The sequence below is a fragment of the Felis catus genome, chromosome B2 (genome assembly GCF_018350175.1).
Source record: "Felis catus isolate Fca126 chromosome B2, F.catus_Fca126_mat1.0, whole genome shotgun sequence".
Lineage (NCBI taxonomy): Eukaryota > Metazoa > Chordata > Mammalia > Carnivora > Felidae > Felis > Felis catus.
This window is the reverse complement of record NC_058372.1, coordinates 8,804,543-8,829,423: the sequence shown is the minus strand read 5'-3', so window position 1 is coordinate 8,829,423 and position 24,881 is coordinate 8,804,543. Positions and strand designations below refer to the sequence as shown.

Below are 24,881 nucleotides of genomic sequence, written 5' to 3'. Positions count from 1 at the left end.
CCCCCCCTTGGCCACTTCAGTGGGAAGGGAAGCCACCTCTTCTGTTGGCTCTGGCTCACAAGTCCTCCTGATGATCCTCATGGTCTGGGCTTGTCATGTCCAAACCTGAACCGGTTATGGTGGCCAGGAAGATGGGTTACTCTGCAGGCTTGGGTCACGGGCCCCATTCCTGTGTCTAGGGAAGGAGGAGGCCTGTGATTGACAGCCTCACCTTGACCATGTCCTATCCTTGTTAACTGTAGCTCAGCTGGTCTTTATCAGGTTAGATTATTTCTGATCTTTTGTTATGACTAACGATGTAAAATTGGCTGAGCTTTGAATGGGGGTTGGACTTACTGGGCATAATTCGTCCCAGTTGTAAAGACCTCACTGCAGTAAAGGGCACAAAAAGATCCTGCCTGGAAAGCTGGTCTGTTAATTGAAAGCTGTGCATGGAGAGATGGGGATCTGGCAGGTGGGAGAGGGGAGATTCTTTGGAGGGGCCTGAGAGCAGCGGAGAGTATCGGGATCCTGACACTGGTTTGGGCCACCCGGGTGAGGCACCGTGGTCGTCGCTACGTGAAGTCTGCAGCAGAGGACTGCTCAGGCCACGGGCTGGGGCTCGTTGGCCTGGGATTTTTGTTGATCTTGGGGTGAATGAGCTTCCGTGTGCTTCCTGGCTGTCTAAAGGGAGGGCGGTAACACCACCAGAAGCACGAGTTGTGAGTGGTCAGTGAGGTGACCCGTGAAGCACTTGTTTCATGCCTGGACGTGGTAGAAGTAGCAGCCGCACTGTCAGTAAATGTACTCGAGTGTGCATTCCTTTTTCTTCCCAGGTGATTTTCTCCCCCCTTAATCATTGTATTTTAACATAGTTACAGATTTCCTTACAGCAGTAAAAGTTGTGTGGATATGCTATATCCAGGTTTCCCCAGTGGTAACGTCTTGCAAAACTGAGTATCACACCCAGGATACGGACATTGATCTGGTCAGGACGGAGGACATTTCCATCTCCCCAAGGACCTCTCCTGTTGACCGTGGCTAGTGGCCTTCCCTTCTCTCCTGCCCCATCCTCTCCTCAATCCCTGGTGACCTCTGTTGTGTTCCCCATTTCTGTAATTTTGTTATTTCAGGCTCAAGGATGTTATAAACATGTAACCATAGAGCCCGTAAGCTTTCGGGAGCGGCTGTATTCACGGCAGCATGATTCCCTGGAGATTCGTCCTGCCTGTTGTATGTATCAGTGGTACATTTCCTTTTTTTTTTTTTTTTTTAATCGCTGAGTAGTATTCCCTGGTGCAGCCGTACTGTGGTGCAGCCGTACTGCGGTTTAGGGCATGTGGGTGTCTGCAGGTTTTGACAAAGCAGTTGCTGTAAGCATTTGGGTTTAGGTTTTTGTGGAGATGGAAGTCTTTATTTCTCTTGGATAAACCCTCAGAAGTAACATGGGAGTTCCATGGTTAGTTTTTTAAGAAGATGCTGAGCTGTTTTCCAGAGTGACTGTGCCGTTTTATATCCCCCCTAGGATTGTAGGAGTGGTCCAGTTTCTCTGCATCCTTGTCAGGGTTTAGTGCTGTCACTGTTTTTTTTTTTTATTTTTTTTATTTTAACCATTCCGATAGGTGTGTAGTGATACCTTATTGTGGTTGGAGTTTGTTTCTCTGGCGGCTAGTAATGCTGTGTGCTACTTGCCTTCTTTATATCCTCTCTGGTGAAATGTCTTTGTCTTTCATCCATTTTCCAATTGGATTTTTTAAAACTGTGTTTTGAATTCTAGATACCAGTCCTTTGTCAGATAAGTGGTGGTTTGCAAAAATTTTCTCCCACTCTGTAGCTTGACTTTTTCTTTAACATTTTTTTTGATGTTTATTTATTTTCACAGAGAGAGAGGGAGAGGGAAGGAGAGAGAGAGAGAGAGAGAGAGAGAGAGAGAGAGAGAGAGAGAGAATGGGTGGGGGAGGGGTTTATAAGCCTGATGTGGGACTCGAACTCATGAACCATAAGGTCAGGACCTGAGCCAAAGTCAGACGCTTAACTGACTGAGCCACCCAGGCGCCCCTGTAGCTTGACTTTTTATCCTCTCTTAAACGGGTCTTTTGCAAAACAAAGGTTTGAAATTTTGATGGTGTCTGGATTGATTAATTTTTCTTTTTATGGATCATGCTTTTGGTATCCGGCCCAAGAATTCCTCACCTAGCTCTAGGTCTAGAAGATTTTCTCTTACAGTTTTTCCTAAAAGTTTATAGTTTTACGTTTTACATTTAAGTTCATGATACATTTTGCATTAATTTTTGTATAAGGTGTGAAACTTAGATTGGGGTTCAGTTTTTGTCTGTAAATGTCCCATTGCTCCAGCACTAATGGAAAGGTTATCTTTCTTTTACTGAATTGCTTTTGTACTTTTGTGAAAAGTTGCTTGAGCATATTTGTGTGGGTCTCTTTCCGGTTCTCTGTTCTGTTCTGTTGATTCATACTTCTGCTCACCCACCAACACCGCACAGTCTTGATTATTCTAGCTGTATAATAAGTCTTCAAATCGGGTGGCTCAATTCCTCCCACTCTTCTTTTTTCACAATTGTTTCAGATATGTTACTTTTTTTTTTTTTTAAACGATTCCACATAAATTTTACAACAATCTTATCTATGTCTACAAAACATCTTGCTTGGATTGTGATAGGAATATTACTGTAAACTTGTACATCAGTTTGGTCTTGACTGACTGTGGTGGGGTGGGGGTTCCTTACTGTTTGGTCGGCTGGTTGGCAAGTCCGGGGTTCCTACATGGCCTCCTCTGGTTCTGCCCTGGTGGGGTGGGGTGGGGTGCCTCGTTACAGCCTCGTAAAAGTAGAAGTTAGGAGGTGGGACTGTAGTTTTGTGTTTTGTGGGGCTTTGTTTTGTTTTATGGGGTAGAATGGTTGTCTAAAAGTTTTGTCTTGCTAGACTGTCCCTTTTCTGGTTCTTTGAAAAGAGAACAGGTTTTTTTGGGGGGTGCTTTTGTTGTCTGTATCTGTTGGCAATTCTGGGTTACTGGCTTCTTCAGCTCCAAGTCTGGGATAGAGGAGGCGAAAGAAACCCCAAGTAACTCACCGTTGTGTTGTTCCTTGGGTTCCAGGGTCCCCAGTCAGTCTGCCTTCTCTCTACCTCTCAGAGTCTTCTGATGTTTATTTGATATATAATGCCCATAGTTTTCATTGTACTTAGTAGGATGGATAAGGAAGAGGACATCTGTTCTATCTTCCTGAAAGCCGTGTCCACATTTTCTTGTCTTAATGATAAAAATTTTGAACATTCAGGAAAGTAGAATAGGATAATGAACACCAATATATGTGTCTTAGATTTAAGACATGTAAGGTTTTCCTGTATGTCTTATCCTATTTTTATTGTTTTAAAGTAAATTATAGACATATTTAATGTCCACATATTCAATATTAATCTCTAAAAAGGTTTTTAAAAAACTTTGTTTTGAGAGAGAAAGAGCGAGCATGCGTGAGTCGGGAGGGGTGGAGAGAGAGGGGGAGAGAAAATTCCAAGCAGGCTCCACGCTGTCAGCAGGGAATCTGACATGGGGCTCGATCCCATGAATTGAACTGTGAGATCATGACCTGAGCTGAGATCCCAGACGCTTGACTGACTGAGCCATGCAGGTGCTCCATAAAAAGATTTTTAAAAAAAAAAAAATTTTTTTTTCAACGTTTATTTATTTTTGGAACAGAGAGAGACAGAGCATGAATGGGGGAGGGGCAGAGAGAGAGGGAGACACAGAATCGGAAACAGGCTCCAGGCTCTGAGCCATCAGCCCAGAGCCTGACGCGGGGCTCGAACTTACGGACCGCGAGATCGTGACCTGGCTGAAGTCGGACGCTTAACCGACTGCGCCACCCAGGCGCCCCAAGATTTTTTAAAAATAATAAATAAAAAGTAAAATCACGTTTACGATGTCAGAAATAAGATTTTTAAACATGAGGACAATATATCAGTACTTTGTATCTAATGATTTACAGTAATATCCTAATATTATCTAACACCCACTTCATATTCTGATGTCCGTATTTGTCCCCAAAATATCTTACAGCTGGTTGGACAAAGTGACATAGAGTCAAGAGCATGAATTGCATGTAGTTGTTATGCTTCTAACGCATTCACTGTGAATAGTCTCTCTTCGGTTTTTTTTCTCTATGAGACTGATTTGTTGAAGAAATAGTTCCAGTTGAACCTTGGGATGTCCCATTATCAGTAGGATTTGTCTCATTGTTTCCTTGTATTTTTTTATCTTTTGCGTTTTCTGTAAACTTGAAGTTAAATCTGAACTCTCTATTAGATTCAAGATCAGCAAGAATATTTCGTAGATGATACATGTGAAATAGATTTGTGAGGGACTCATATGCCTCTGTCGTTTATAACTTTTTTATGTAATAGAGAAGATGCCTTCTGCCTCCTGTGATTCTCTCCTGGACGACATAGAAGATATTGTGTCACAGGAAGATTTAAAACCACAAGATAGGCATTTTTCACGGAAGCATGTTGTTCCAAAGGTGCGAAAGCGAAACACCCAAAAATATTTGCAAGATGAAAACAGCCCACCGAGCAATAGGTAAGCTCTTGTTTTGAGATTATATTCAGTATCCTACCAAGGAAGAAACTGGTGCTACTGATACATACTGGTATATATCAGCGTGTGTGTGTGTGTGTGTGTGTGTGTGTGTGTGTGTGTGTGTGTATGTGTATATATGCATATATATAGGTGCTGTTTCTAAAAATGTTTTGGAGAGGAGATATTTTATTTGGTTTTAAATTTAGCAAAGTAATCGGTTAAAAAAAAAAAAGATGTCAGATGGCATGTTTCTTGAAGACTGGGTCAAGGACAGTATTTGGCATAAATATAGGAAATGCTGCCCCTGCCCGATATCTGTGTCCGCCACCCCAGGATCTCTTTGGTATCTCTGTAGTTGGTATGTAATTTTGTGTTACTTCCAAATGAGGCATTTTACTGCATTTTGAAATTCTTATGAGACAGTGGTGGTTTGGGTATTTGATTTTTCTTAGCAAATTTACAAATACTTCTGGATCAGCTAAAGGCATTGGCACAAAAAAATTATTGTGTCATTTATCATATTAGGTCTGTTGTAGTTCTGTGAAATTGTAATATAGCCTAGCCAGAAAGGATTATGCAGTTGTATAATTTTAACATGCTTATATTTGTTCAGATAGTAAATTGTTGAAAGTTTTAATGCATTCGATGGTTTTATTTGTAACACTTTTTAAAGTCTGAATTTAAACTTCTCATATTTTAATGACTGAAGTTTATTGAATTTGCTCTGAATATGTCTTTAAGGTAACTTCTATTTAAATTTAAATTATTAGTGCAGTCTGAGTTGAACGACTATTTTTCCCTTTCTAAAAATATTACATTCTTATAACTATTTTTACATATGGAGTACTTTTAATTATGCTGTAGGGTGGTGGTTTTTCTGTTTTGATTCAGTTATTTGTATCTGTAAGTTATAAAGATTGTAATTGTTATATAGGAGTCAGTGAATGGGTGACGTCCTTAGTTTTTCTTTATTTGCTTCTCTTGCTAGAACCATTTTGTTTGCTATTGTTATTTGTATTTACCGCTTTAGGAGTTTAACTTAGTGATAGTACTTTAGTACTGAATTTAAAATGCAGAGAAAAGGGAAATATTTATATGGAGAGAGTCATAACTTAGGTTTCTGTGGTTATTTTACTTTGATTTTACACTTTTGGTGTAACAGTTGATTATGGATTAAGTTGGTGCGTTTCATGAATAGATTGCGCATGGGTTGCCGTGAGCGTATTTTTGCATAATATGCCCAGAAATCGAGTGATTTTGTTCTAAAAAAAATTCCTAAATGAGACTTTTTTTTTTTTTTTATTGATTGTTTAATAGCACTATTCCAGGCATACAGAAAATTTGGATGCGAACATGGGGTTGTTCTCATAATAATTCGGATGGAGAATATATGGCTGGACAACTAGCTGCTTATGGATATGAAATTACAGGTAATGGGATCTGTAGTGTATTTTATTGGTTAGGTTTTTCAGGGCTGAATTCTTTAGAGATATATATTTTAGCTTCAGCAGTTAAAGTATATTTTAGCATGACTTAATGATTTTAAGGCAAAACAAAATGATAACTCTTATATGTTGTCTAGATAACTATAGATACATTATTATACAAATACTTTAAAAAAACTACTTTGAAATAAATTTAGACTTACAGAAAAGTAGTAATATGACAGTTTGCATATGTCCTTTACCCAGTTTCCTCTAGTACTGACATCTTACATAATAAAGCTAGAATTAATAAACTAGGAGGTTAACATTAGTGCAGTACTGTTACCTAAACTGCACATCTTGTTTGATTTCTGCCGGTTTCCCCACTGACGTTCTTCTGTTCCAGGATCCGGTCTAGCATCTCACTTTACATTTATTTGTAATGGCTCCTTAGTCTCTGCCAGTTGATGGTTCCTCTCTTGTTCCTTGTCTTTTATGTCTGTGGACTGCTGAGGAAAGCTGATTAACAGTTATTGGTTGTTTTGTAGAATATCTCTCAACTTGGGTTTGTTGGGTGTCTTCTCCTGATCAGAATCCGGTTATGTATGCATTCTTGGCAAGAAGAGCACATTGAGTTCTCAGTGCATCATATCCAGGAGTCGATAATGAGTTGATATGTCTTATAACCAGAGGGCCACGTCTGCTAGACTTCTCCACAGTCAAGTTGCCGTTTTTTTCATTGTAATTAATAGATCTCCTGTTAACCCCCAACATTTCTCTGCTAGTTTCAGTGTCTGAAAATTTGTGTCCATGGATCGCATCTGCAGCAGTCATTACTGTTTGTTAAATGGTGATTCACTGTTTCTTCCTTTCTTACGCTTATTAATTGGAATTCTCCTGTAAGGACGACCCTTTCTCCCTGGTTTTATTTACATATATTGACATGGATTTACATGCTTGTTTGTCGTTCCTGTGGGTTGTAGTCCAATACTGTTGTTATTTTGCCGCTTGTCTGTTCCAGTTTGGCCGTAGGACCTTGTCAAGATGGCTCCTGTGTTTTCTCAACAAGCCCCCGTTCTTTCTATTGTCTGCCGCCACAAGTTGTGCTCGTCTCATATATTCCCTTCCCCAGCCTTGGAAGCAACCATTTTTCCAGGGAGTCCTGATCCCTTTCGGTAAAAGAATGGTGTTTTGAGCCAGACGAGCTTTGTGGGCAGTAGGTGAGCTCATTGCCACTGTGAAGTGTCCATGTGTCTAGGAGCTGTCAGTGGACGGAGCTAGGAAGTATGTATATGTGGAAACCGGCACATGTCATGTCTACATTACTGTGTCTGTCAGCATGTATATTGAATGGGCCCATGATTTGATATTTTGTGACAGGCACTGGCCTGGTGCCTTATGTATGTCACCTTGCTTAGCCTTTGGGAGATGTGGAAGTATTGGCATCCTGACTTGACTATACAGACGAGAATGGAGAGGTTGTATCCTACCTTAAATCACACGGACAGTGAAGTCTCTTCTCACCCCAGAACACTGCTCTTGACCACTGTTGCCTATGCCTGTGTGATTGGCAAAGTCTTAGCCTCAAGATGGCCTGTGAGGATATGGGAAGATTGGAAACTTCTTTCCTAGTGGTGTTTCCTTCAGCAACTCAATGATCCTAATGTCTTAACTCTGAGTTTTTGATAACTTGTCCTTTAGACCGCAGAATCAGCCTTAATAATTTTGTTCTTTAGATAAAAGTACTCAAAATGTGTTTTTAGAATGATTTCTCAAAAAAATAAAAGGATTATCCTTCTGGATTCGTTAGTAATTTTTAGTATAAGTTAGCATGGGTTTGCCTTGATACATTCTGATGGTGCAGAATATTAAGACAATAGTCTGTAAGATAATTTCCTAAAACATTAAAAAAAATGAGTTTGACTTCTCCTAGGTAGTGTTAAATATCTAACACATTGTAATTTTAATTTTAGTCCATTAGAATTTTGTATTTGATCTTATTACAGTACTGTTCTAAGTGATAAAAAGTAAAATAGTCCTGATGCATTTACACAAGAATACCAAGTTTTGTTATGTATATCCAGCTTTAGCCTTTTTTTAATTTTTAATTTTTTGCTTTAAAGAGAGATTGCATGTGAGAGGGAAAAGGGGTAGAGGGAGAGAGAAAATCTTTTTTTTTCTTTTTTTCTTTTGAGGGAGAGAGAAAATCTTAAGCAGGCTCTATGCTCAGCGTGGGGCCTGACATGGGGCTCGATCCCAGGACCTGGGATCATACTTGAGCTGAAATCGAGAGTTGGATGCTCAACCCACTGAGCCACCGAGGTGCCCCCAATTTTAACTTCTTATTTGGGAAATAGTAAAAAGGGAGAATAAATTGAAATTTGTTTCTCTTATTAATGTGGTGTACTCCTTTTATATAGTTTCATTACTCGTATGTATTTGTACTAACTTTATGTTCTGTTGATTGTCCCCACTTTAGAAATTTATAGTCTGTGTTGAATTCTAGTCTGGCTTGCCTGTAGTGGACTATAGAGTCCCTTTTCTCACTGGTCAGGTGCTGTAGGCCCAGAAAGTATGAACGATAGTAGCTGCTGGAAAACATTTAGAAAGGAAATCTCTGGGGCGCCTGGGTGGCTTAGTCAGTTGAGTGTCTGACTTCGGCTCAGGTCATGATCTCGCATTTGGTGAGTTCAAGCCCCATGTCGGCCTCCGTGCTGACAGCTCAGAGCCTGGAGCCTGCTTCAGATTCTGTGTCTCCCTCTCTCTGCCCCTCCCTCTCTCATGCTCTGTCTCTCTCAAAAATGAATGAACATTAAAAAAAAATTTTTTTTTAAAAAGAAATCTCTACAGATTTTATACTTATATTAAATATATGAGATGAATGATGGGTGGATTGTTTGTGCTAGCCGTCGTCTTTCATTATTGTGGAATAGTGGGAGTTTATATAAATTATTATTGCTAAATAATTTTAAATGTTTTGTTAATCAAATATAGACCTAAAATGTTTTTTTAACTGTATAATTGATGCAAAATAGGCATAAGATATAGATTATGTAAAATGAACACCGAGATTACTGAAAACAGTATACAATAAATTCGAAATTAGCTCTCAGTTACCGGTAGTAGATATTTTTACTATTTGGAGACAAAAGAGATTATGTGGGTATATACTGGAAATTGCTTTTAACTGTGTGAATCCAGGAATATAATTATTCTATAGTAAAATCTCAAAGAGGCTTACTCAGAGCAGTTAACTCTTGTTCATTGCTTCTTTCAGACCCTTTTTATTTTGAGAGAAAAGGTGGTTCATAACTTACAAAATAGTGCCTGCTAGTTTTTCATTTCAAAGAATGAAGCCTACTGAGGAGAATTGATGTCATTCCCTAAAATTCAGAACAGTCGGTTGCATCATGGGTACATGGATGCATGTATACAGTTAGCGTCATGGAAAACGGTGAAATTGTCCCTATAGACACCATGGCTTTTAAAAGAAATATGATTTGAATGCATACATTCCACGAGTGTTGTTTCTTCAAGTAAGCAGTTTCTGTAGACTGAACTTTTTTCCCCCAGTAAGGCTGCCTTTGGTTAATGTTCTTGGATTATTTCTTTGGAGATGTTGGGAAAGTATTTTCAGTGTCCTCATTCGTGGCAGGTCTTCATTATCTTCAGAGTGCATTTAAGGTTAGAATGGTCACAGGTCATTTGAAGCCACTAAGTAATAAATAAAGTATGTGATATGATGTTGAGCCATGCTGTTTTAGTTAAAAGTAAGGCATTTTTTATCTTAATTGATTCTGAAAACTGTTACGGAAGAGTTTTCAAAAATGTTTATAGCAGCGATATGTACGCTTTTTGGATCGCTTCAGACTCTCACAACTATAATTTCATCAAAGAATTCATAACCAGTTGCTTGTGAATTCCAGTAGTGGAATAAAGGCATGGTCTCCCAAGGTGATGACTTTAGGGACAGCTCTCATTTAGGTAGAGCTGTATTAGAGATATTTTAGATAGAGCTACATTGGAGGGAGAGAGAGATGCTGGAGAGGGACGTTGTTTACTTTGTAGCTGTGCTTGCTGTGAATGAAAGTAGCATGTGCTTTTTGGTTTAGTGGAAAAAAAGTCCATTGCAAGGCCCTCGACTGAAGTTTTAGTTCATAGACAGATGAGAATAATGTGAGTTATATGTACGGAATATTTGTGATAAGCCTACATAGTTCAGAATAGAGTGTTTAGCTTGGGTGCCCCCAGTTTCAGAGAAATCATTTTTATTTCATTTCACTTTTTTGAAAACAGTGCGTGTGCATCGTGTGTGTATGAATGTGGAAGTGGGAGAGAGACTCTAAGTAGGCTCTATGCCCAGTGTGGAGCCAGACACAGGGCTCAATCTCGTGACAGTGAGATCATGTGGAGCCAGACACAGGGCTCAATCTCGTGACAGTGAGATCACGACCTGAACCAAAGTCAAGCGTTGGACACTTAACCAACTGAGCCACCCCGGTACTCCAGAGAAATGATTTTTAAATTAGGTTTTACAGTTCTTGATAGTTCCTTTGTATATTTGTATACCATTTATTCATTCAGCAAGTGTTGTCTGAACATGATGTGTGTTAGAGGCTGTGGTGCTAGGACATATGAAGACATGAAAAAATGAAGTATACATGGATTCCAGCAGGTGAGAAATTCATTGTTTTTTGGCAAAGGAAAAGCCTTCATATTGTGTGTTACATCTTAGAAGCTGTTTTAGTAAATGGTCAAGCTGTTAATGTATTTTAGGACCTGCTTTATTAAAAGAGCTTTTACAGTTTATATTTTAGAAATGCTTTGTGATAATGTCAGGTCGGAATAACATTTATTTATTTTTTATCAGGCTAAGTGTACTCTTTCATCCTCATCACCTATTTCACCTATCCTGCCACCCACTTCCCTTCTGGTGACCATCAGTTTGTTCTTTATAGTTGCGTCTGTTTCGTGGTTTGTCTCTTTCTTCCTTTTTTTCTTCGCTCTTCTGTTTTGTTTCTTGAATTCCGCATATGAGTGAGATCATATGGTGTCTTTTTCTGATTTATTTCGCTTAGCATTATGCTCTCTGGCTCTGTCCATGTTGCTGTAAATGGCAAGATTTCGTTCTTTTGTATGGCTGAATAATACTCCACTGTAAGTATGCACCACCTCTTCTTTATCCATTCATCATTTGATGGACACTTGGGCTGCTTCCATAGTTTGGCTTGTGTCAATAATGCTCCAATAAATGTAGGGGTACATGTATCCCTTTGAATTAGTGTTTGCATATTTTCTGGGTACATACCCAGGAGTGTGATTATTGGATCATAGGGTAGTTCTGTTTTTAAGTTTTTGAGGAACCTCCACATTCTTTTCCAGAGTGGCTGCACCAGTTTGCATGCCAACCAACGGTGCAGGAAGGTTCCTTTTTCTTTCCATCCTCGCCAACACTGGTTGTTTCTTGTGTTTTTGACTTTAGCCATTGTGATGGGTGTGAGGTGATAGCTTATGTCATTTCGAGGTGCATTTCCCTGATGATAAGTGATGTTGAGCATCTTTTCATGTATCTCTTGACAGTCTGTATGTTATCTTTGGAGTAATGTCTAATCATATCTTCTGCCCATTTTTTAATTGGATTATTTGTTTTTTGGGTATTGAGTTCTATCAGTTCTTTATATATTTTGGATACTAACCTTTTATTGGAAATAACATTTGCAAATATCTTATTCCATTCTGTAGGCTGCATTTCAGTTTGCTGATTGTTTCATTTGCTATGGAAAAGGTTTTTTATTTTGATGTAGTCCCTTGTTTATTTTTGCTTTTATTTTCCTTGCTTCAGGACATCTATCTAGAAAAATGGTGCTATGGCGGATGTCAAAGAAATTACTGCCTGTACTCTCTTCAAGGATTTTTATGGTTTCAGGTCTCACATCTAGGTCTTTCATCTGTTTTGAGCTTACTTTTGTGGATGGTGAAAGAAAGTGGTCCAGCTTCATTCTTCAGTGTGCTGCCGTCCAGTTTTCCCAGCACCATTTGTTAATGAGACTGTGTTTTTCCCACTGGATATTTATTCTTCTTTTGTTGAAGATTAGTTGACCATATAATTGTGGGTTTAATTTCTGGGTTTTCTGTTCTGTTCCATTGGTTTATTTGTGTATATTTATGCCAGTATTCTACTGTTTTAATTACTACTGCTTTGTCATATAACTTGAAACCTGGAATTGTAATACCTCCAGATTCATATTTATTTTCCAAGGTCTCTTTGGCTTTTGGGGGTCTTTTGTGGTTCCACACAAATTATAGGATTGATTCTAGTTCTGTGAAAAATGCTACTGGTATTTTGATAGGGATTGAATTAAAGCTGTAGATTGCTTTGGCTGTAGCCAAATCTGTAGATTGGTTTGGACATTTTAACATTTGTTTCTCCAACCCATGAGCATGGAATGTCTTTCCATGTCTTTACGTTGTCTTGAATTTTTTTCATCCGTGTTTTATAGTTTTCAGAGTACAGATTTTTTTTTTTTGCCTCTTTGGTTAAGTTTACTTGTACATACATTATTGTTTTTGATGCAGTTGAAGTGGGATTTTTTAAACTTTGACTGTCTGCTGCTTCATTATTAGTGTGTAGAAATGCAACAGAGTTCTCTACGTTGGCTTTGTATCCTGTGACTTCATTGAATTCATTCATCAGTTCTGGTAGTTTTTTGGTGGAGTCTTCTGGGTTTTCTCTATAGAGTATCATGTCCTCTGCAAGTAGAGTTTTACTTCTTCCTTACCAATTTGCATGCTTTTTATTTCTTTGTGTTGTCGGAGTGCTGTGGCTAGGACTTCTAGTACTATGTTGAGTAAGAGTGCTCAGTGAGCACATTCTTGTTTTATTCCTGATCTCAGGGGAAAAGCTCTCAGTTTTTCAACATTGAGTATGATGTTGGCTGTGGGTTTGTCATATATGGACTTTATTATATTGACGTATGTTCTTTCTAGACCTCCCTGAGAGAGGGTTTTTATCATGAATGGATGTCGCGCTTTGTCGAATGCTTTTTCTGCATCTATTGAAATGATCACATGATTTTTATACTTGCTTTTATTGATGTGACATACCATGTTGATTGTCGATTGTTTTCTGAATATTGAACTACCTTTGTAACCCAGGAACAAATTCTACTTGATTGTGGTGTATGATTTTTTTAAAAATATATTAGTGGATTCATTTTGCTAATATTTTGTTGAGGATTTTTGCATCCATCAGAATATAACATTTTAGGTTTGAATTAAGAAAATGAATCTCCTTGTAGAAATAAGTAGTAGTTTATATGGCATAGGAGATAATATTAGAATTGAATGTCTGAAGTATAAGCATATTTCCTGGACCTGGTCGTTTAACTTGAAATAGTTTTTTAGGAGCATCTGGGTGGCTCAGTCGGTTGAGCATCCAACTTCGGCTAAGGTCACCATCTCACGGTTTGTGGGTTCGAGCTCCACATTGGGCTCGCTGCTGTCAGCACAGAGCCTCCTTTGGATCCTCATTCCCCCTCTCTCTACCACTTCCCGGCTTATGCTCTCTCAAAAAACAAAAACAAAACAAAACAAAAGAAATAGCTTTAAATTTTCAGAGAGATTAATGGGATATGTTAGATTCATCTATGCAGATGTTTGTGTCAAGAATACATTCAAGGGCCACACTTGAGGGTCAGTAGAATTTTAAGGACATTAAAGCTAGATTTTTGTGTTTGTACTTGGAGTTTTTGGAAATCACATTTGTACATAATTAAAGTATGAATGCACATAAAGTTTCTTTGCCTGTTTTTTATCTGTTTTAAGAATTGGGGTGCCTGGGTGGCTCAGTTGGTTGAGCGTCTGACTGGCTCAGGTCATGATCTTGCAGTTTGTGGGTTCGAGGCCTGCGTCGGGCTCTGTGCTGACAGCTTGGAGCCTGGAGCCTACTTCGGATTTTGTGTCTCCGTCTCTTTCTGCCCCTCCCCCACTTGTGCTCTGTCTTTCTCTGTCTATCAAAAATAAATAAAATGAAAAAAAAAAAAAAAAAAAGAACTGGTTACCATGACATTTCACATTAATATCTTGAGCTTATATATATGTAATAAAAGATATTAAGATAAGTAGACTAATTGTGTGGGATTCTGAAAAAGCAGACCTCCACCTTCGTCAAGGTGAAACTAAATGAAAAGTTTATATTTTACTTCTCTTAGAATTAGTCAGGGGCACCTGGGTGGCTCAGTGGGCTAAGCATCTGAGTTCGGCTCAGGTCATTATCTCACGGTTTGTGAGTTCGAGCTCCGTGTCGGGTTTTTTGTGCTGACAACTCAGAGCCTGGAGCCTGCTTTGGATTCTGTGTCTCTCTTTCTCTATCTCTCTGCCTCTCCCTCGCTTGTGCTCTGTCTCTCTCAAAAAAAAAAAAAAAAAAAAAAAAAGGCACAAAATATTATGTCACCTATGTGAAATCAGGGTTTTTGTACACATTTCCAGGCAAGGGAGTTGAATTGGTTGAAAGTGTACTGTGTTAGGCATTTCACAGAAGTTATTGCAAGCATCAGATGAAATAACTTTGGTGGGAGGTGACTCCATATTTTAAGACCAGGAGATTGAGGCTGGGAGAAGGGAGACTGATGTATGCTAGAGTGGGCCTTGAGACATGGCTGCTGTCAGCACAGCCTCTGCTCCTGTTATACTGTGTAGTCTCTCAAACTTGATACTTTATTTTCTTTTTTCTTTTTCTTTCTTTTTTTTTTTTTTTTTTTGAACGTTTATTTATTTTTGGGACAGAGAGAGACAGAGCATGAACGGGGGAGGGGCAGAGAGAGAGGGAGACACAGAATCGGAAACAGGCTCCAGGCTCTGAGCCATCAGCCCAGAGCCTGACGTGGGGCTCGAACTCACGGACCGCGAGATCAAACTTGATACTTTAAAGGCAGGTCAGTGTGGAAACCTATTATTAGATAGGTTTCACTGGGTGTTTTTTATTTTTTATTTTTTGCTGCCCAGCATTTTAATATTTCTCCTGCACGACTTTTAGGACTCTTTTAAGTGCAATACTGTTAGAAGGCTGGTTGTCTGTCTGTCTGTCTTCCTCTTTTTCTCTTTCTAGAGGTGAGAGAAAGGGGGGATACGTACCGCTGGAATCCATACCGCAGGAGTATGCTCAGTTTCTTAATTTCAGTGCAGTGGAAGTAAGCTGTTACTTTAGTTAAAGATGGCACTGGGAGCTGAGAGCCACGTGGCCCGGGTCTACCTCCTTTATCATCAGTGTGAAGTCACCCCCCAGGGGGAACATAACTATGACATCGTCATCTTTTTGCTTTTCTGTTTTGATCAACAGCAGTAATTACCTATGTGCATTCGGGCTTTACCATGTGCTGGGCCCAGGCCCAGGCCAAGGGCCTTCTCTCTGTTCCCTCATTTAATTGTCACAGTAATAGGGCAAATACTGGTGCTCCGTTTCCAGAAAGATTTTTTAAAGTTTCAGTTGGCACGCATGTTGCGTTAATGTCAGCTGTACAGCTTAGTGATTCGATGGCTCCCTGTGTCCTGCTGTTCTCAACACCAGCGTGGCTCCCACCTGTCACCATACAACGCTGTTACAAGACCATTGACTGCATTCCCTATGCTGTGCCTTTCCTTCCTGTGACCCACTCAGTCCTTAATGAAGCCTGTATCTCCTCTCCCCTTCACCCATTTGCCCCTCTCCACCACCACTAAATAAAACACTCGATGTTTCTGTTCTAGAATCTCTAGTGGAATTCATTGAAAACTCATCAGCTTTCTTAGTGTACAACTCTTGCCTCTTTATTTTTTTATTAAAAAATTTTTAAAAAATATTTATTTTTTGAGAGAGGGAGAAAGAGAGAGCCAGCGTGAGCAGAGGAAGGGCAGAGAGAGAGGGAGACACAGAATCTGAGGCATCTCCAGGCTCTGAGCTGTCAGCGTAGAGCCTGACACAGGGCTTGAGCCCACAAGCCGTGAGATCATGACCTGAGCCGAAGTCAGACGCTTAACAGACTGAGCCCCCCGGGCGCCCCCACATATACCTCTTTAAGGTAGCCTTCTTATTCTTAACCATCACCACTGCTGTTTATATGTGTACAGTGTGTTATGGCTCATAAAACATGTTCATGTCTGTTGCTAATTTTATATAGATAGTACCTGAAGATAAAAAGAGAACAAAGACTTTGTTTACCAGGCTTTTAAAGAATTACTTAAAAATATCCTGACATTTAGGTTTCTGACTTAAATTACACATACTGGTAACGAGTATTTACAATGAGGTATTAAGTTATGTGCTGAATAGGACATTTTTCTAAGTGTTACCTAGAGTTTCCTTGGAGGAATTCTTTATCCTGTAGCCAAAGGCGATGCCTTTTATCCGAAGATTCTGAGGTCTGTCTGGAAATTATAGTGAAAATAAATTCTGTTCTGATGATTTGCAGACTGTAGTACATACAAGGGTGACCATCAGCTTATGGATATAGTTGAATCTTAGCATTATTCTAAAGCTCAATGTTAAACGTAGGGTTTTTTTTTTTTTTAAGAGGAAAAGGGGTCTTTTGCACGTTAAAATCGGAACTATATCTGTTAGTCTGTTAACTTTCCTTCTCATGTGGGCATTTCAGGCTAATTTTATAAGCTTTAACTTTTTATATGTATCCCGTATGCTGGAAAACTATAGGCTTAAGGTAATTATTTAAAAGAACTTCCTCACCTTGCCAGTAATTTGCAGTTTTACTTGCCCTGCCTGGTTACTATGGACATATTCATGTATTAGGTTATTTGCATGAACCACTAGGGATATTCTTCATAAGTCTTAATATTTTTTGGTTATTTTTGCCAATATTCACATAGAAAGTTGAGAATTCTAATGGCTGATTTGGTATGAGGGATCTGACAGCACAGGGTCTAAGTCAGGATGTGACTTCAAAAAAAAATAAAGGAGACGTCCCCTATTCTGGAATGGATGCCTGTTGTTATTGGAACGCAGAGCTGTATTCTTTCTACCGAACCTCCAAAAAGTTCAGCTTTCCAGGGTAGGAGACAACAAAACCGAGCAACTCGCAGTGTTAGGATTTGACACGAGAAAGGAATTTGGAGAGAGCTGAGTGTGAAATGAGACCTCCAGGCACAGCCTATTATGTATCATGAACAGTGGGCTGTTGATTGGAACTGTAAATGTCCGAACTAGACAGCCTCTTTTTGACCTGACCTCGTGTTCTAGGAGGGTGAAATTTTGGAATCCTGTGCTTGGTGTTCTGGAATGGCTGGCTTGAGCTAGGAAAAATTGTCTTCTGATCTCAGAAGGAACGGAGTAAAGATCTGCCCTTCACACATTTCCCTTTTGTTAGACAGTGGACTGGGAATGCCAACAAAGTAAAAGACGCACTGATCCAAGTTGGGGAAGAGGAAGAGCAAGCCAAAGGAGTTAAAACAGGATTTTGAAAGTGGGAGTAGCTGAGAACTGATTTGAAGAGAATTAAGAGTGTAAGAATTAGCCCGTGCGGGGTGCGTGTTTGTTGTACGTACATATTGACGAAGAGACTCCATCATTTGGAAGGATGTGGACAGATGGAACGGAAAAACCATTCATATGTAATTTAGTCTTAAAAATGCTTCACTGTGAGGGCCATTGATACGTATAAGTGATTGCTGAATGTTATGTATAACTTGTCCCCTCTAGAAGGTTATGTCCCCTGAAAATGGAGCCCAGTGTGTGTACCTCTTAACGAAAGCATTGTGGTGAAGATACTGTTTAGCTTACATGGCATATTGTGATCAATGTGTGTCCTATAACTTTTTTTAAAATTTTAAACAAATTTAATGTAGTATAACTTAGATTTTATTTACCCGTACTATTTACTCATTTTACCCAGAGGGTCTTGTAAAGAGGTGGTCTTCATTTTAAAATGAGTCCAGGACGACTAATTACATTAAATTTCATTACGTAGGGAATTATATTATGCTTTATATTCTAAGAACTGAATAGCATTCTCTGCTCAAGTCCCTGAAACTTTAAATTTTTTTTTTAAGTTTTTATTTATTTTTGAGACAGAGAGAGACAGAGCATGAGCAGGGGAGGGGTAGAGAGAGAGGGAGACACAGAATCTGAAGCAGGCTCCAGGCTCCGAGCTGTCAGCATAGAGCCCGACGCGGGGCTCGAACTCACAGACCGCGAGATCATGACCTGAGCCAAAGTCGAATGCTCAACCGACTGAGCCACCCAGGTGCCCCTAGTCCCTGAAACTTTAAATTTGATATGCTAACAGTTTCTGATGCTTCCGTGAAACGTAACATTTCAAAACGATGTTTTTAATACATTTTAACAGTGTTGGGACTCCTCATCACTGTGATAAAAAATAGAACGCATGCTAATTTTTATGATCTCTATGTTCTAGTGTTTTTTTCCCTTCTTTAAATGGGGCATGGAGATCTTCAGTTTCTGTTAATTTTCATCTTGTTGGCCCAAGAATCTCTTTCATTACGTGAAGCACAAAAACTCCATGTGTTTGAACCAACAGTTTACTAAGTAGCACAGTCACTCGTTTTGATCTTGTACTAAACTGTGGATTATCTATACAGATTAAGTAGTGACAACTTTTCTTTAATCCCAGATATTATTTCCCTTATTGAGAGTGAACGTGCATGGTTGATTAGAATCTTCGCCTTTTAAACAGATGAAGAGAAAGTCTAGCTCATTCTTGTGCGTTCTACAATGTATTGGTGCTAGGTCATAATTTTTCTTAGCCTGATATCACATCTGAAGTGAAATACCAGTAATAGTTAAAAACTCATGTGGTAACTTATTTTGAAAAAAATTTAAACTCTTTCTCTCAGTTTTCTTTGTAGTAGATGTGGGAAAGGTTTATCTTTTTAATTGTCTTTGGGAACTTGAATATCCTGTTTCCTTCTGTTCCACTTTTGAATTTTTTTTTTTAATGTTTATTTTTGACAGAGAGAGAGAGAGAGAGAGACACACACACACACACACACACAGAACATGAGTGGGGGAGGGGCAGAGAGAAAGGGAGACACAGAATCTGAAACAGGCTCCAGGCTCCAAGCTGTCAGCACAGAGCCCGACGCGGGGCTCGAACTCACGGACTGCGAGATCATGACTTGAGCCAAAGTCGGACGCTCAACCGACTGAGCCACCCAGGCGCCCCAACATTCTGTTCCACTTTTGGCCTGACCTTTCCAAGTTACTTAGACTTCTTGTCTATATAGACTCTTGTCTATATGTTACTTCTTGTAACATGTAGGTGTTACTAATACTTCATGTGTAGTTTTTTTGTAAACAAACTACTATGGAGTGCTGAATTGTTTTAAGAAGACTAGTCTTTAGAATTGCTGTTGTTCTGGTATTAAAAAATTTTTTTTCCTACTTTTAATATTTTAGACTTTTTTAGGAGAGAAAAATCAACATAGGCTAGAGATTTTCAGAAATTTCATACTTGCTTAATTGTTGTTCAATGATTCAAATTACCTTTTGAGATTTTGTAAAACTGTTTTTGGATAGCGTATTCAGAAATAGTCTGTTTAAGTTTTAGTTTTCTCTTTCTCTCTCTCTTTCTCTCTCTCTTTCTCTGTCCCTCCCTCCCTCCTTCTGTCCTTGCCTTTCTTTCCATCTTTCTTTCTCAAGGGTAAATGATAAATTACCTGGGAAGCTACACTTAAAAATCTGTTTTTTGTGTTACTGTTCTTGACTTTTGGGAAGAACCTTTTTTTGAGATGTTGACACTTGAGTGTGTAAAATAGTGTGGGCTCTTTTGGGCCTTTAAAAATTTAGTGAGTTTGGATTAAAGATGTGATGTATTTTTAGCTCTTGGACAATAGATGGCAGTATTATATTACATGATCACTGCCCCTATAATACATATGAAAAGTGATTTTCATGTTACAAATAGTCCTCTTATAAAATTATTAGAAGTTATTAAATTTGTTAACACCTTATTTTTTCTGATTTACTACTTTTAAAAGTGTGTAGTAGTGTTTATATAAGAATTGGACAAGTTGGCCTTCTCGGAGGCAGCACGGATCCTGTGGAATCTGCTTGCAACATGTATGCTGGAGACCAGATGTGAAATGACTCATTCACCGACTCATTGCTTGACATCTCCATAGCTCTCTTGCCCTGACTGTGCTTGTCCTAGAATGTGGTGGTTGCCCTCTCGCCCACGGGAGCCTGCTAAGGTGGGAGTTTTTGCCTCTGAGGACAAACATTTGTTACCTCTGCCATTACGTCGCTTGCGTACTTTCTCAAAATGAATCTTTGCGTAAGATGCCTCTTGAGTAGCCCATTAATCCTCAAATTAATCCTCATATCTGTTAACATATTTAAGGTTAATGAGGCTTAATGTGAAATGAGAAGGCAGTAAACTACAGCCCTTTAAAATTTCCCACCGTTCCCACTTGACCCACATGTGTTTGATGGTTAATTTCAGCGGAAGTGATTCGAATGTCTGGGCAATCTGCAGACTTCCTTCCGGTCCTTCCTCTATTGTAGCCCGGTGCTTGTCAAACTTAAGCGTTGATAAGAATTTTTGTACGTAGATTCATGCAGGTGATATATATGGGTGACTTAAGGGCCTGTTTGTGTGTTTGTGTGCGTGTGTATAACAGTTGTGACTCTGCATATTAGATCAACTAACTTGATCATTTCGATCCTGATGCCTGTATTTACCCTAAGTCTGCTTGCACTGCTGCCGGTATGTTCCCCTGGCTTAGAGGCAGAGAGAAGTCCCTCTGTTAGTTCCTTCTTAGGGTAATTTGTCTGTTTCCCATGTCTCTCCCATAGTGAGTGAGTTCCTCCTATCTTAGCCATCTTTACCTTTGACATCTCAGAGACAACTGTCACTTAATTTTTAGGAGCAGACAGTAGCCCCTATTATCATTGGCTAGAGTGTAAGACCCGGCTATGGCCATGGATTAGCTGTATGACTTTGGACAAAAGACAGTGTCTCTGTACTTCAGTATCTGTCTGTACTTAATGAAGACAACAGTAGTTTTTCCCCCAAAGATTAAATGTTAGCATGTGCAAAGTGTTCAGTGGATTATCATTATTACCATTAAGCACAGGACCTGGCACAAAATAGGAATTCAGGTGTTCTTTTAAGTGAATTAGTGAACAAATAAAAATGATATTTTGGCTATCTCGAAGTAAGTTTATTAGTCTTATCTTTATAGCAGAATAAAACTTTAAAGTATATTCTAAAGGTTAAATAAATTGTGTGTGTGTGTGAGTGAGCGAGAGAGAGAGAGAGAGAGAATCCCTTGAGTTTTCAGTACAATCCTATTTCGGTGTCTGTCAACTCCAGTCTGCATAGTCTTGGCAGGTCTTGGATAAGATCCTCATACTATCACTTTTCCTGACATGGACACTACAAATTATATCAAATCAGAAATCTAATTTAATCCATCCTGATGAAACTGCAAGCAGTAATTGCCTTCAATGTAATGGGATTGGATTCAGTGTTAGAAATGCTGATGTTCCCGGGGCGCCTGGGTGGCTCAGTCGGTTGAGCGTCTTCATCTTCGCAGGTCATGATCTTGCAGTTTGTGAATTCAGGCCCCGCCTCGGGCTCTGGGCTGACAGCTCAGAGCCTGGAGCTGCTTTGCATTCTGTCTCCCTCTCTCTCTATCTCTGCCCCTCCCTTGCTCACACTGTCTCTCTCCCTCTCAAAAATAAACATTAAAAAAAAAAAGTTGATGTTCCCTCAAATCTAAAATTTGGTTCTCTTTATTTCCAAATATTTGTGTGTATACCCAGAGACTTGTAGAGAGACACCAGTGACCTTGGAGTGCTACTTGCATTCAAATGTTGAGTTCCTTGTGACAGTTGGTAAGGGTGCAGAGTATGAGAAGGGTACTTTCTCCTCCTTTTCCCCCTTTTTACCCGGAACTAAAGCAGACAGAAATAAAACTAAGGGCCTTCAAAATGGGCTTTTTTCATCCATTCAGAAACAGAGGAAAGAAATTAAGAGTCTCTAGAGAAGATGCAGAATGTTGTTTACCCCTGAGGGTGAGCATTTAGCCCTTGTAATATTGCAGAAGGCGCCGTGGGGTGAAGGGAAGTCCTTCTAAAAAGCTTACTCTTAGCGTGTTTTGACTTAATCCTTCCCTGTGCGTCATTTTTAGAAGTAGCTCAGTTTACCAATTTGCACGTCTTACACTTGAATACGTTGTGAGTAAGGGGTGAGGTTGATCCACGGACTGCGTTTGTGCGCTACGGTCTGACTTGCGCTGGGTCATGGGGTCATGTTTCATCCTCTGCTTTGACTCTTTCAGGTGTTTCTGGCAACCATTTTAGCCGCCATCTTATTAGCCGTTGTCTTGTCGCTGTCTTTTTAATTGAGTTGCTGTAATTTAAGATGGAATCCTATTAACTGTGATTTTGAAATCTCTGTAAAGAGCTCCTTGAGTGAGTTTTGAGGAAAATTCATGGTAACACATGTATCAGAGACAAAAAATCATTGGGAATATTTTCTGCTTTTCATGTGACAGCCGAGTTAGCTACCTTAGAAAAATAAAGGAAGGGACTGGTGGTGGTGTTCTAGAATACATACGTTATAGTCTAACACCACCACACAGGAACCCATTGAAAGATGTGAAAACAGAAGACATTGAAAATGGTATACAAACCTCTAAATAGGAGGTCAAATTAAGGCAAAGACTCTTTAGGGAGAGTATTTGAAGCTTTTCATTTCCATCTCTTTTGCAGTAGCTTTTAATCTTGTGATTTAGGTGAGTTGCAAATCAAGTACAAGCCATAAACAAAGGCTTTCTTTCCTGGGGCAGGGAGGGGGGAAAAGGGGCTTTGCAGTTTTGAGTGAAGGTTGATCTAGTAGCGTAGAGACAGGAAGGATACTGTGTTAGGTGAAGAATTGTTGGTTGTCGTATTTGTGGTATGTGAGCTGCAGCGGGAGTGTAGTCAATGTTTGTGCGTTCTTCATGTAGGAATTTAAACCTAGATTTCCAAATGTCTACAGAAAACATTGTAAAAACAAGAACTGTTTTGCAAAATTTTACACAGCGTAGAAATGTGTGCATTAATTGTGACACCGGATAATTCTAGGATTTGACTTATTATATGTTTTAGGAATTCATGTGGGAATATAAAAACCAGCAATTTCGAGCCGGTGATGGCTCAACCATTCTTAACTGAGGGATGTTTGGATCAGTCATTAAAACTTTCTGAGCCTCATCAGGTCTTTTTTGTTTTTTATTTTTTGTTTTCTTTTTAATGGAGTGATGTACTACAAACCTCATGAAATTGAAATGAAAACATGTAAACATGAGGTAATGTTTTAGTTCTTGAAAATATTTATGATTTAAAAGACAAATAATATGCTTATTTATTAGGCTTTAATGTTATTAAACTGTAAACTGATTGGCTTTGAATTCCTTGCTATACTCTTTCATCTGTGTTGCATTAAAGATGTTTTTGTACAATTTAGAAGCTCGATTCCTAGATATACCAAAAGGTGGCACTGTTTACCTATGTCTTAATATTTTTAATTTGCTTTTTGATGAGAACATGTGTTGGATGTTTTATCTGGAAATGTATTAAATTGAGGTTATATTTTTTACATTTAATTTTCTGTTTTGTAAATGGATCTTTAATTCACGCAAGGTTTACTAGGACCAGGTTTCATTTTTACTTTGAAATGGCTTGGAAATTCAGATATTTAGCAGTCAGTTTGTAGATATAAACTCCTGTATAATCCAGTATAATTAATAAAACCTTGTATTAATGTGACAGCTAATGTTTCATGGAAAACACAGTTGCTTTTGTATAGCAGGAACCATTAATTTTTTTAAGCCTCTAAAAACAATCCAGTGATTAAAACATAACAGCCATAAATAAATGATTTGTGTGGCTTTCAGGTCACACCACGTAGGTTTATCCATTCTGGAATGTTATTTTATGTTAAAAGTACCTTTGAAAATTTAGCAAAATCTGTCATTGTTTGAATTTCCTGCTGGCAGTAATGTGATGAAAGGGGAATCTAGTAGGTTCTGTGAATAGCTTCTCAGGTGAGAAATGCAAAAATTAGATAATAGGAATGTGATTTGAAGTGAGGATTTATATGCAGCAGGATGTGGTTCATACACTTCCCATGCAGTTAGGTGAAAACCTCCTGATTGTTCATTCATGGAGCATAATGCATCCAACACAGTGTACGACCCGAGCAAGAGAATATGAGGAGGTTATTTTTATGTCCAGTCAGAGCTATCTGTCCTTGGTTTGTAGCATAAACAGAATTTGTCAATAATTTTTACTGGAAGTGGAAACGCACAACACACTTCTGTTACCAATATTAGAAAAGGTTTGACTCTTGTTTGGGGGCAGGGTTAAATCAAAGGCAATTGGGGGTGTGCTTCCATGGTTTCCTTCATTTAAAACTAGAACATGTTTCAAGTTAACATGGCTTGTACATTTCAATTTTTGTTAATTTTCCTTAAATACCACTTTTTAAGGTACAAGCCTTAGAAATACAGAGTTTGCCTCTTTTTCCATTAAAAGAAAATCTTATAACTCTGATGTGACTGTTTTAGTTACTCAATGTGTGTCGTTTAGGGGAAGTGAGGACACACATGGCAGAGGTTTGTTTTATGTTCGTGAGAGTGTATGTGCTTGTATTTAAATGTTCACTCTTGTTGCTGCCTTTGTTGATGTTAGTAATATGATACATATGTGATTTGTCTGATTTGTTTAAAAATGCATAATTAAAGGAGGATTTGATTATTCAACAACTGTTCCAGTAGCTAAAGACTATTATTTAGATATTTTCTTCCAGTATTTGACAACTGTTGTGTGAGCTATGAATAGTATGAAAAATAGAATGAATGTACTATGACACTTTAATACTTCAGACCCCATA

General features: G+C 38.9%; 1 protein-coding gene across 11 annotated transcripts in view; it reads left to right on the top strand.

Annotated features, from left to right (window-relative positions):
- CDKAL1 (CDK5 regulatory subunit associated protein 1 like 1) overlaps positions 1–24,881 on the top strand; it is a 790,924-nt gene that overhangs the window by 44,204 nt on the left and 721,839 nt on the right. For 10 of the 11 annotated variants that reach the window (XM_045056993.1, XM_023253542.2, XM_006931361.4 and 7 more), the window contains 2 exon segments: positions 4,396–4,570; positions 5,888–6,000. In XM_045056993.1, the coding sequence (XP_044912928.1) occupies positions 4,396–4,570; positions 5,888–6,000 (288 nt within the window). 11 annotated transcript variants of the gene reach the window in all.